General features: G+C 43.1%; 1 protein-coding gene across 5 annotated transcripts in view; it reads right to left on the reverse strand.

Moving 5' to 3' along the window:
* Nucleotides 1-2,767: 2,767 nt before the first annotated feature.
* LOC146174014 (vitamin K-dependent protein C-like) overlaps nucleotides 2,768-12,163 on the reverse strand; it is a 34,213-nt gene continuing 24,817 nt past the window's right edge. For 4 of the 5 annotated variants that reach the window (XM_084583295.1, XM_084583293.1, XM_084583294.1 and 1 more), the window contains 3 exons: nucleotides 9,595-9,709; nucleotides 8,095-8,234; nucleotides 2,768-2,971 (listed from right to left, as the gene is read on the reverse strand). In XM_084583295.1, coding sequence (XP_084439421.1) covers nucleotides 2,771-2,971; nucleotides 8,095-8,234; nucleotides 9,595-9,709 — 456 coding nt within the window. In that variant the 3' untranslated portion in view covers nucleotides 2,768-2,770. Of the gene's footprint in view, nucleotides 2,972-5,316; nucleotides 5,488-8,094; nucleotides 8,235-9,594; nucleotides 9,710-12,163 lie in introns of those variants that run through there. The other variant, XM_084583292.1, reaches the window with a different exon arrangement.

The following is a 12,163-nucleotide window of genomic DNA, read 5'->3' on the forward strand; positions in this document are numbered from 1 at the left end:
AGCAATGCTTTCACATTACGAACACTATAGTATAAGCGCTATAGAAGTAATCTGTGAAGAAACATATTTTGCAAGCCAGGATGTGGAGCTTAAACTGCAGGTGCTACTCCAGATGGTAAGTAATAACGAATCGGTAAGCTGAACGGAGGGGCCATGAAAAAAGGAATCAGAGGTTCATTGTCCTATGCCCGCAAAGTGTTATACTTACATAGTCTTTTCGTCCCTACAGAAATCTCCGCTACTTTGCTGAAAGGCAGCTCTGCGAATTTTTTTTTTCACTCTTTCCATGCTAAGGGAGTCAGCTCCAAGACATCTACCAGTATCTTGGGCTTAGAATTTGGCTTGGAAGACTCAAAAGTTTAGAAATATTAGAAACAAATTCTTGTACCTTTACTGTCGGTTTTTTTAATTTAGTGTTTTTGTTTTACGCTTGAAAAATATAAAGGAGAAACATCAATCAGTTTATCCTTTGTTCTGTCCTAAAGGCACCGATAGAAGCACCTTTCACTCATAATAGGTAAAGAAAGTCTCATTTTACACATTTTGGTAAGTGCCTTATTTATTCCCCTATTCTGTCCTCAGTTTTCTAAGATTCACAGTTGTACACTTGCATTGCACTACGGAGAAGCGGAGAATTCAAAAGGTCTGTCCACATATAGCGCCGAGTTGCCTACTATATACGCTAATGCATATTGAGAAAGGCTCTGCCAAATCTTTAACCGGTATTGCATACCATGCATTCCCCTGCAACCATGCCAGTACTGTACTAAAAAGGTATGGTGTGGTACCAATAGAATGAAATACTTCTGGTTTTTACTGCTCATCTTTCTGCCATTCATTATTCCTAGCTGCATAAAATATTTCTATCGCCTTGGCTACAATAGTGAAGAAATAGATATATTCTGAATATTTCCGTGCCTAATTCAAAGTATTCCTAGACAAAAGTTGCCATTGTGCTATATGTGATCATATTTAATTGAAGTAATGCCATTTAAGTCTTGAATGTGTTTTCTAGGCCATGATTGTCACATTTCTGTTAGATTTTTCTCTTTTTCCTTTTGGACGGCCCCACCCCCTCCACCCATAAAAACTATTTTCTGCTACTTCTGATTGTTAACTTTCCGTCATGTTGGTGTTACAGGACTATGTTTTTCGGCTAGCTGTAGGAATGCATATTTTTATAAGCATCGAGCACGACCATGAGTCACCATGACATCTCAGATGTCAGTTAATTAGTTCGGCCACAAATCTTGATGAAACACTCCCATCAACATTATGTTGTTTTGAAAGTATCAATTAGAGAATTTGCAGCCTTTGACGGAATGCAACCCGAGGGGAGATTTCGTTTTTAAATCTTCACCGGTACAGACAGATCAACAAAGCTGTCAAAAAGGACGTTTTTCAAGCCGAGATAATTCATGACCCTGTTATCCACATTCCCGAAATGTTTACTTTGGTGACATTATCTAAAGTGGTCCTATGGACTCTGAAATGGGAAGTGCCATGTGCTGAGCAAAATAATGCAGCGCAGCTCAACTTCTCCGCATCTACGAAAATAATATAGATTATGGAAAGACGTAGGCAATTAAACACCTGGTTTCAATAGTTGGTGAGAGAAAATTCCAATTTGGTTACATGGATTGAAGTGCTTGCATCTGGAAACGACAAAACTCATTTTGTACTTTGTCCCAAACAGAAGTTACAGGTACTTTAATCTCGTTACCAACGTTTTGTATTTAACCACAGAGGCCGGAATTTTGCGTCGTAGAACTTATTCTCCTTGAGTATAGTTGAGTATAGTGTCAAGGTGTAACGGTCAAAACCTTCAGTAGAAAACAGTATAAGACTGCGATAATAAGGACTTTTTACCCGAAGAACTCTTTTATGTTTATGGGAAACTCAGAACTGGAAGAAGACTGTTGAACTTATAAAGTCGCCAAGCCAGTATTCGAATTAAATATGTTTGCACGGGCTTCGTGCGTCGTCTGATAAAAAAAAACGAACAGAGCAGAGGGAACGTCGACCCGCTGCTATAAGACTAAGGCAACATAGATTAGGCGGCAAGTGACAGCTTGCTGGACTCCATGCCTCTGCTTTGTAAAGCAGGGATTGGCAAAAACAAAATGATGCTTGCTCGTGAAGTACTGAAAGAGGTAATTTTTAAAACTTACCTTTGTATGCCCATGAAACCGAAAATATTGCTAATACGTTCAGCTATGCAATTAGCAGTTTGTGGTAAAATATGTCATGGGAACAAATTGTGGCTAACTTGGCCGTAAAGTTGGTTTTATTTAAAGTAAAATCTGCGACGCTATCTTCTCATTGGGCTTGTGCTCACCTTGTAGGAAGACGATGACGGGGTCCAAATGTGTATTCATAGCAAGCGAACACTTATTGTAACAGTGGATATCAACAGCGGGGTTGGATTTTATACTGCCTTTCACTATAATCGGTTTGGTACTAATTACTACAAAACGGCGATAACAAAAATTGGAGTGGAGCAGAAAGGCAGTCTCGCACATGCAACAACATCCTAGCCGAAATTTTCTGACGTTCTTTGTACAGCAGCTGTTTCATTGATAATACTGCAGATATGACTCCATAAAAATTAGGCATTTCTACACAGCTCTATAGAAACAGATAAAACCGCGCTGTCATGAAAATATAATAATTTCAGCAAAAAAGATAGTCAATTTTTATGTACTTGAATTTATTCTTCGTCGCGGAAGCGAAGAAATCGATTCCTTTTTTTTTTTTTTTTTCAGGGTTTTCACTCCACCAGGATCGTGTAGTTTACGAGTGGGGCGGCCACAGACCGAGCGATCCACGGTGCGAAAAAAGCCACCTTAGTGAAGATGCTCGGATAGATACGCTCTCCTTGCATGTCACAAGAGGTCTTGTAAGACAGCAGGCCGACCAGGTAGAAGCGGCCGTTCTGACCTGCAGTCACTGCGGGACCTCCCGTGTCGCCCTGAAAGCGCGCGTGGGAAGGTCGTATGGTACGGCTTGGTGTACGGGGTGGCATAATATGCTTCAATTACATATTCTGCGGTATACCATGTTTAGCGTACCGCATCTGCACGCGCGTGCAATGTGCGGCGTATTAGAGAGTGTGCTCCGCATACTGACGTCACACAGCCGGTATGCTGCCATCAGAATGCTGCCGTAGCTGCCGCTATTCGAGCCTGCGACCTTGAGCTCAGCTGTAGACTGGAACAGCCACCACGGTATAAAATGGGGAGAACAGATCTTTGGGCGACTACGGTGGTCACAACAACATCTCCGCCTAAATTATTGTTCTCCTCCTAAAGTTTATTCCATCCCGTTATTAGCTCGAGCTCTTAGGGTAAACAATTACGAAGCGCCATTAGGTGTCAGCTGCAGTTATCAAAAACTGCCACTCACGAAATCAGTCATTGGTCGTTGTGATTTTCATCCGAGGTGAAAGTCTAGAAAGTTAAAACCCACCCAAATTCGTTTTGTCTAACCTGTATTGGCAATACCATTGCCATGCTATCCAGATTAATCTTTATCATGTCCGTCCTGTTCACTCAGCCCTGCCCGTGCTAAGTATAGTTCCTTTAAGGTCTAGTATGTCATTCGAATAGACCACAAGATTGTAGCGTCTTGCATTAACATTTAAATCCAAAACAGAATTGTTCTGGAACCTTTACAATGAACTTCAGTCTACATTTCTTCACCACTAGCCTAAGACAGGGTCACCGGATTCTGGTACTCTAGCGGATATATAGCGTAAAGCTACGCAATATATGACCCGCAGTCGAAAGAACCACCATAACGTGCTACTGCTATCATTCCTTTAAGCAGCGCGCCTTTCTGCAGAAGGCGCATTCGACATCTGATATTAGTGTCACTACCGCGGTTTATTTTAAAGAAACCAAAAAGGGCCATTTCAAGCTATTACCTATAAGACACGCCTTTAGTTCAACATTGCGAATGCATTAGTCGATAAAAGCGGGCAGTAGACTGCCACTTGCCCAAGAAACTTAGACGCATGCCTGCCTGGCTCGCTAAAGGTTGCGCAAATTCGGGGCTGTGGAGTAAAATGAGTGACATAACTTTTCACAATAAAGGATGGGGCTCCACCGAACACAGCAAGCTAGGAGGCAATAGCCAGAGCACCATAGCACATTTCAAATCCTCGGTGTCGGAGACTGAACGCTCAATGATGTAAGCACTGATTTATTAGTGACAGCGCCTCTAGTCACAGGGTCAGGCGCCTTTGCATAACTAGCCTGCAATGAAGGCGAAGCGTATGAACAATTTCTCAACAATGGACAGCTTACTGCACTCTTCCAACGAAGGCGGGCCAAATTTTGCTAATGCCTCTGACCTCTTGTTTTGCTTACTGTGCATGAAAGACACCAAAGTGCACCTTATGGAAAAGTGCTCAACTTTGACCATTTACTTCGAAAGAAGTACAGTACGCGAATGACACTACCACGCTGCTGGGAAGCAGCACACACAAAAAACGCAATACACTCAAAACATCTGCACTCCTTTTGCCGATTTTTCTAGACGTGCGGAATTGGGAACTCCCTCAGAAGACACATATTAATTTTGGATATTCAATCAAGATCGCGAAGCCGTCGTATGAAACAATAATGCATATCATTTAGACTGCGAGAAATCTAAATAAAAAATATTGCCTATTAAGTGCAATGCGTTTCTCTTAACGTTAACACCTAAATTACAGCCTACGTAGACCGTTCAGGAATAGACTAACCTTAAAGTCGCCGACCTGAAGGATACTGTAAATTGCCTTTAAACAACTTCGTAATCATAATGACCGACATCGATGCAAGCTGGCAACACACGCCCTCAAATCTTCGAGCATGCTGAAGAGCATAAGTCAGATATATTCAAGGCCAGCATTAGCAGTAGGAAACGCGTAACGTAGCCTGTCGATTTCAATAGTGCTTGAACGACCATGACATATATGGAGGTCTCACTTGCCAGATACTGTGAGAAATAAGGTCCGCACATGGCGTGAAATATATGCAGAACTGACTTTATTTTAACTCTGATGTCTGGTATCTGTGATGGCTGAGCGGATTTAAGACATATAATTGGTATTCTAGAGGCAGTGAATATTTAGGAGTGCGGGAAGCAACGAAGCACATAGTAATAAAAGACACAAGAGCGATGGTGCATGTTAGCCAAAGGATTAAATAAAAATGTAAACATGCAAAGGCAAAAAGGCGAAGCTCACAAATGTTCCTTGGGATTATGCAGTCAAGATCTCTTGTCCCTTGATCGCCAGCGGTAAACGTGCACCCATTTTAATTGCTGCACCTTTTTATTTTTCTGATCTTATTTTTTTCTTACTGTTCCTCCAGGGCAGTGAAAATGGCACGAAATGAGTATCTGACTCTCATCATCCTTCCCATACGTAGACAAGAAGCTTTCAGTACTCTCCATCCGAGACCGCCCATTTTCAGCGCCGTAAAGGGGGCAGCGTGTTTCCTGTTTATAAAGTATAACAACTGGAATGCCGTGTCTAAAAGAATAACATTTACCAGTCTTCTTTGCGAAAACAAAGCTCTGTAATAGCCTGAAAAGTTTTTTAAGCTGTCACCACTCTTTTGACAAAGGTTACTTACTGTTTGATCAAAGGTACTGTGGGAGTTATATCGCAACGCCCTGTTCTATTATACAACAAAGCACTTACAGATGTTTTCTGTTTACAGCAAATAAATGATATGTGCGTGACTATGAATGTTTTCTTAATTGTGGGCTCTCCATGGGTGCAGAATTAAAAGTGTTCCTTATTTGGCAAACTATGATTCCTATTAGGTTTTGCCTGCTTCAAATTTACGTCCTTACTTTTTTGTTCAGTCTAATCCCATCCTTCTTTCGTCGCCGCAGCACAAGCGAACTGTTTTCCGCGCTCAGTGCCGCATACTGACACCTCAACCGTGATAAATACTCTTCGGTCAATTTGCCTTAGCAATTAGGAAAATGCGCGCTAACACGTTTAGCTCAAAAATTGAATATGCAAATAGTGCCAAGATTTCATCCCCATGGCGGCACAGGTAGTTGAAAAGTCATTATGCTTCCGAACAACTCTCAGTTACTCTGTTTACCTAGTACAAAGTTTCTAGTGTATTACTATGATAATGAAAAAAAGGTGTCTCCTCTTTATTTGGCATTTTATTGTGGTACAAAAGAAGGTTAGTGAAAGCGGATTTTAATGAGGCTACGTGTAAACGTCTCCAAACTTAAAGGCAAACCAGGGCCCGCTTGCACAAAACAATCTTAAGACTGTCTTAGCTAAGTCCAGACTTAACTGGAGTCTAAAGAATAGGCCACTAGCATGGCCGCTTAAGACTGGAGTCAAGACTGGGCTTTAGTGCTGACTTGAATAAGTCGCTTGTATGATTACGACTCTAGTGCTGTCTTGGTTAAAACACAAGGACGCCAGGTGTCTAAGTAGAGAAATTAGGGAAATACAGGGATGCGCTGGCACTGTCCCTGCTGTAAGAGGTACACATTCCGTCAATTTTGAGTTGTGTAAAATCCGTGCCATTGCTTTTTGCGGCTTAAGATTGTGTTACGAGGAAAAATGCCCCAAGTGGTTGCTGAGGCCGTTCTGGGAAGCCACTCTGGTGAAAATGAACCCGAAGCGTTCGACGTTCGGAACATGAGCCGTCTTAAATAAGCTTGGTCTTTCTAAAGACACCATTTACGTCTGGACTTAGCTCGGACTTTATTGTGCAAGCCGGCCCAGATGTTGCGTCAATGAGTCAACATGAGTGAAATCAGAATCCGCAGAAGGGGAAGCCTAAAAAATTACGAGGGACTTTACGGACTAAAGTAGTGAAAGGAGAAAAACTTAGTGCCGCATTTTGCTACGCAATTGGCACTAATTAGGATTTAATAAATAATTGATTAATCAATCAACCAAGTAATATATGTATTCAGTAGGTAATTATTTACTTAGGCAAATAATTATTCATGAATTAGTTATATAAGAAATTGTTTATTAACCATCAATTGGTTAATAATTAATTCATTAATTCATTAGTAATTGATCATTGATTGACATATGACTATATAAGGCACGTATTCGCGCATACTGTGGTGGTGTTCTGTGATTTGTCGAGACCTCTATAACATCATCTCGCTTCGGCTAATCAGAACGCCGCAAAAGTTGGATACATTTTGTCTGCGACAGCAATAGCCATGAAAGGCTTTCGCTTTAAAAATTAGTACGCGGAAAAGGCGAGTTTGTCCGTTCCCAGAATTTTTGCGCAGATAGCGATAGATGGTGACCTATAGATTGAGTGCAGGTGGCTGGTAGCGGTGAGAGGGAATGCCCGTGCATAGGGTTCCAAGGAACGTAACTACTGCTTAACCTCAGAAGTTTGTCCTCCCAAGAAGTGATCAACGCTCTTACCGCTACCAAACCGATCGGTTCTGAATATCTTGGCGCCTGCCTCCTCCTTGTTCGCCTCTTATGTTATTTCTAATGACCTCACAGGGGAACAGTACGTTTGTGAGATAGAAACCCACATATGGCTCACAGATTACAAACTTCGCTAAGAATTTAGATTGCCTCAAGAGCTAATCAGTTTAGGGCATCTACTATTGCACTTAGTATGCATCTACTATTGCACTTGCCATGCTGAACATGGTAGGAGCTTACATTCCAAAAACGTGCGATTCTGTTTTTAAACAACATTTTTTGTTTTCACTTCTCTGCCGTGTGTCCTCATGAACAGTCGTTTTCATCACAGCGCATTTATTTGCCTTCAGGTTAAATTCGGCGTAAGGCAACCGCCCAGGAGCGTTGCAACTTGCACTCAACATTATCACCCACACACTACGTGAATATCTAAACTCAAATGTCGCATGTCACGTGGATATCAAAATGCGTTCGGTTTTTAGTCATAAGAATGATCTGCCAAATTTCCTTGCCTTGGTTTTTTTTTTTTTTTTTTTTTTGTCAGTTCTAAGGGCCCTTGTCAAATTTGCGTCCCCCTCTTGCGCTATATAAAGCCTGGCTTGGGTACCAACCGAGTTGGGCTTTCAATAGAAATGCTCAAAATAAAACGCTCATAAACTACAAACCTCGCAGTAGTTCTGGTCCACCCTCTTTGCGCAAAGCATCCCTGTGCCATTGAAGCCGAATTTCTTGTACTGAACCCAGCATTCATTCTCTGGTGATACCTTCACCACGGTGGTGTACATCGTCTTCTGGGGGCGTCTGGCTGCAAATGCGCGAGAGTGTCAGCACTATTAGGCAGTGCTCTAGAAATGTACATAACGTGCGTGATGGGAAAGCAATTTGTGATTAGGTTTACATCACTAGGTCCAATCGTGCGAGCCGAACACTGAATGAAAATAAATTTTTGATAACCTTCAAAGATAACACTCGCAATGCCCACCCAACAAATAACCCTTCCACAAAACAATTCATAAAAGTAATGAATCGGGCTGTTTTGTGCAAGTATGACATTTTGTCAAAGCGCTAAAAAACATTTACGATGAAAGAACCTACGAATACATTAAATGACAGTGTGGCAAGCTCGGCCGCCTTGTTTAAGTTTTGTCGCATCCTGTCTGAATTTTAGAACCTTTTTCTTTTCAACTTTTTTTTATTTCATATTATTCTTGTGAAGGCGCAGTTCAAAGCTGGTTCAGTTGTTAAGATATCAAAAAATAACATTTCTTAAAAGGCAATAGAATGACCCCAAACGTACGTGTAAGGCCGGCAGTAATACCTCTCTTCGAGAACATGCGAACAAAAAATCGCTTGACAGTACTGTACTGTGAATGCCCAGCCCATGTAAACAACCCTACCCGGGGACAAATCTCTGTGATTATGCGCCGAAAAGGACCAGAACGCACTACAGTAAAACCATATCAGAATATCTTCCTTCGAGATTACACAATAATATAAACCTGTACAGCCATTCGTAAAACGCCATTCGAATGCCAATGACTTCCCTTCTTATCAACAATCCAACGAAGCGTATAGGCCAGCCGCGCCAGGGCGATTTATTTCGCACAGCGCGTGTTTTTATAGCTTACGCCTTCTCAACTAATGATTAGTAACCAATGTGCAATCACATAGGCCTTCAGTAGAATAAAAGAACACATGACTGCGCATTTGGCGGCTTGAAAAACATCAATATGTATATTAAGACGGGATTATAAGTGAAGTCCAATGTGCTTAAAATGACTAGGCTTAATATTCTAGGGAACGTCCGCCCAAGTAGACTTAGCTATATAGCCGCTGAAAGCGGGCCCTGAGCACAGGGTCACAGATGGGTAATTTATGCTTTCAAAAGAATCTTTAAATATCTCGTGTCCTTCAATCTCGGCAAAATATTACCAAACATCAAGGTTTGTTTACAGGGGTTATCACTATAATTATATGCCTTAGGAGAATGCGAGATCATCGCACGCACCAGAGCATGCGAGCTGTGCGCCATCAGCGCAATTTTAATTATTGAACAAAAAGTCTAGGAAAAAAGTAGGTCGTCGTCTTTCGGCTCCAACGACGAATTCAAAAAAGCATCCCTTGAGTAGATATGGCTGAAAAATTCGAATTTTGGTTTTTCTTACACCCGTCTTCTTGGCCCCATCCCGCGACGATGATGTAGCGTCCCACAATGTTAAATTGCTTGACTGGAATGCACACGGGCTGCGCGTACATGCTCTGAATGAAGTGGCTCTCGACCTGAGAAGAGGCGGTGGAAAGAGGTCATATGATGAATGGCGTCTTGTTTGCAAAAACTTTAAAAGGAGGGTTCTATGCATGTAAAAAAGAAAAAGCTAACAATGGCATACGCACTTGAGAGTCCTTACGCGTGAAAAAGCACAAGCGCTGTTCTTTGTAGCTGAAATGCAGCTGACAAATGACACTGCCGATTTTTAGACATTATAGCGGCCGTATTCTGGCATTCTTACTTCTAAGCAACGAGTGATGCTGAGGGCTGTCCCTCTGTTCCCGCTCTAATGGCGTTAGTGCTCCGTTCGAGAGGAGACAACGGGACGGCTTTTGTTGGACCGAGCGCTGTTTTGATCGCAGGTCTAGCCGCTTTCTTGAGTTGAGCGAGTTGAGTTTAGGTTGAGGTTTTATGCTAGTGGTGGGACTAGCCTTGCTTATTCTGCAGGCAATTGCTCCAACGAAACGATACTTAAATGGTAATAAAATTCACACTTCCGGCGCTTAACACATGGCGGATCTACCTCGCTCTGCACAGAACTATGACTCCAGATATAACGATCTATGCATACAATCACTCATATTAGGACATAGCTTTCACTATCTGGAATCAACATCCAAGTACTGTAGGAGTTTTGTAAGAAGTCGTGAAGCCTTCCATCTATATGTAGGATTTCCACACGGGTAGAAAGTGTTCCGATGCATACGGCGAGGGGCTCCTGTCGTGTTGAGGGAAGCGAACAACGCACACCTTTCCGCGTTCTTACTCTGGCTAGCATGAATTATAAAGTTCTACAATCCAGCACACACATGTGGAACATAGCGGAGTCGATGCTGAGCCCGTCGTATGTATCCACGCTGGGTGGTTTGTATGCAGGGTGGCTGCTCCTGGCCCTGCGGGGCTGGGACTGGTAGGTCACTGCCGCTTGCGACGGGGGCTAGTCTGCCACCGCAGTTTATCCGCTGTAGGCCGTCATTGTTCACCTTTAATTTAGTGGCTGTTGCGACGGGTGTCTTTCTTTCTCTTCTTTTTATCGCGTAAACAATAAGCAATACAGCGCCAGATAGGGGAGGTGGTGAAGGCTCGCTGTTCCTGGCCCTACGGCAGAGGAGGTGGCTCAGCTACAGAGCCAGTAGCAGGCCCGTGCATTTTCTTTTCTTTCTTCCTACAGCCACAACAGTGCCAGGTTTCATCCCGTAGCGTAAACCAGGGCAGTAGCCACGTTTGACCCTTAGAGCGACCGCAGATGGGGCCCCTCTACAAGCCGTCGGGTAACATCGGTCGGTAGCCCCGCCGCGCCGCAGAAGAAGAATAAAGACCAGAAAGAGAAGCTACGTCGGCTTTGCTTAGGCAACCTACCGGGTTTGACTAAAGCTAAACCCCAGCTAATTTTTCGTCTCAGTTTTCTCTTCTGTCCGCACGAGGTATCGGAGGTGGCTCAGCTTCAGAGCCAGTTGCAGGCCCATGCATTTTCTTTTCATCATTGGTCACTATCTAACGCTAACTAGTGGCGGTGGTCTCCATGGCTACCGCGCTGGAATGATGCTAGACAAGGAGTACTAAGATACGGTTCTCAACTGCCTGGAGTGGCTGTCACCACGAAGGACCTAACGACGACAGTATGAGCCATTAAAGGCTTTCGTCTTAAAATTTCTTTTCGGGCTAGAGTCTAGTAATTGGTTGTCGGGAAATGAAAGGCACAGTATCTGTCACACCTTTACTATGGACACCTAATCCGCGGCGTAGGGGAATGAATGAAATGGGTATGAAAGTGAAAAGGGAGAAAAATGTGTTATCTTGGGAAGCCATGGAGTAGTTTCGACCACCTGTGGATCTTTAATGCCCCCTGACATCGCGTACCATACTGGCGCCTCTCTGTTTCGTCTCCATCCAAACGCAGCTAGCTGCCGGTGGTTTGGTTTCGAACCCGGGTACTCTGGCGCTGTAATCGGGCATCTTAACCACTGCGCCAACGCCACGGTGCCACGTTAGAGGAAGAAAAATGTTTTTCGCTCCCCTGGAGGTTACCGACACAGAAACCATTTATTCCGAAACGTCGCGTGATGGGTTTGGTTTGGGTTACAGTTGACTTTCCCGAAATGCCTACGTCATGGAAGGGCCCTTTAGCGGAGGGCTCCATATATTTAAAACAACTGTCATGTTTAACAAACACTGACACAGTTTATTACGCTGCGCCATGCATTTGTCCCCTATCGAAAGCCAGCTGTCGATTTGTTTCATATGTCCAGCCCGTTAACGTCTTGAGAATCGCGGTGGGGCTAAGATCATCATCTCAAGGCGCAGTATCTGTCACACTTGTTTCGTGGACACTTTGAAGGCTCCGCCTTTTAAAAAACGGGTCCGCAAGAAATGGACTCGTCCGAATAGCCACAAATCCACAGTTTGTATAAAAAAAATGTCGGTTTATGCTGAGCCAACAAAAAAGCACTTTGTAACTATACATC

This window comes from Amblyomma maculatum, chromosome 11, assembly GCF_055883805.1.
Source record: "Amblyomma maculatum isolate TAMU_Amacu chromosome 11, ASM5588380v1, whole genome shotgun sequence".
Lineage (NCBI taxonomy): Eukaryota > Metazoa > Arthropoda > Arachnida > Ixodida > Ixodidae > Amblyomma > Amblyomma maculatum.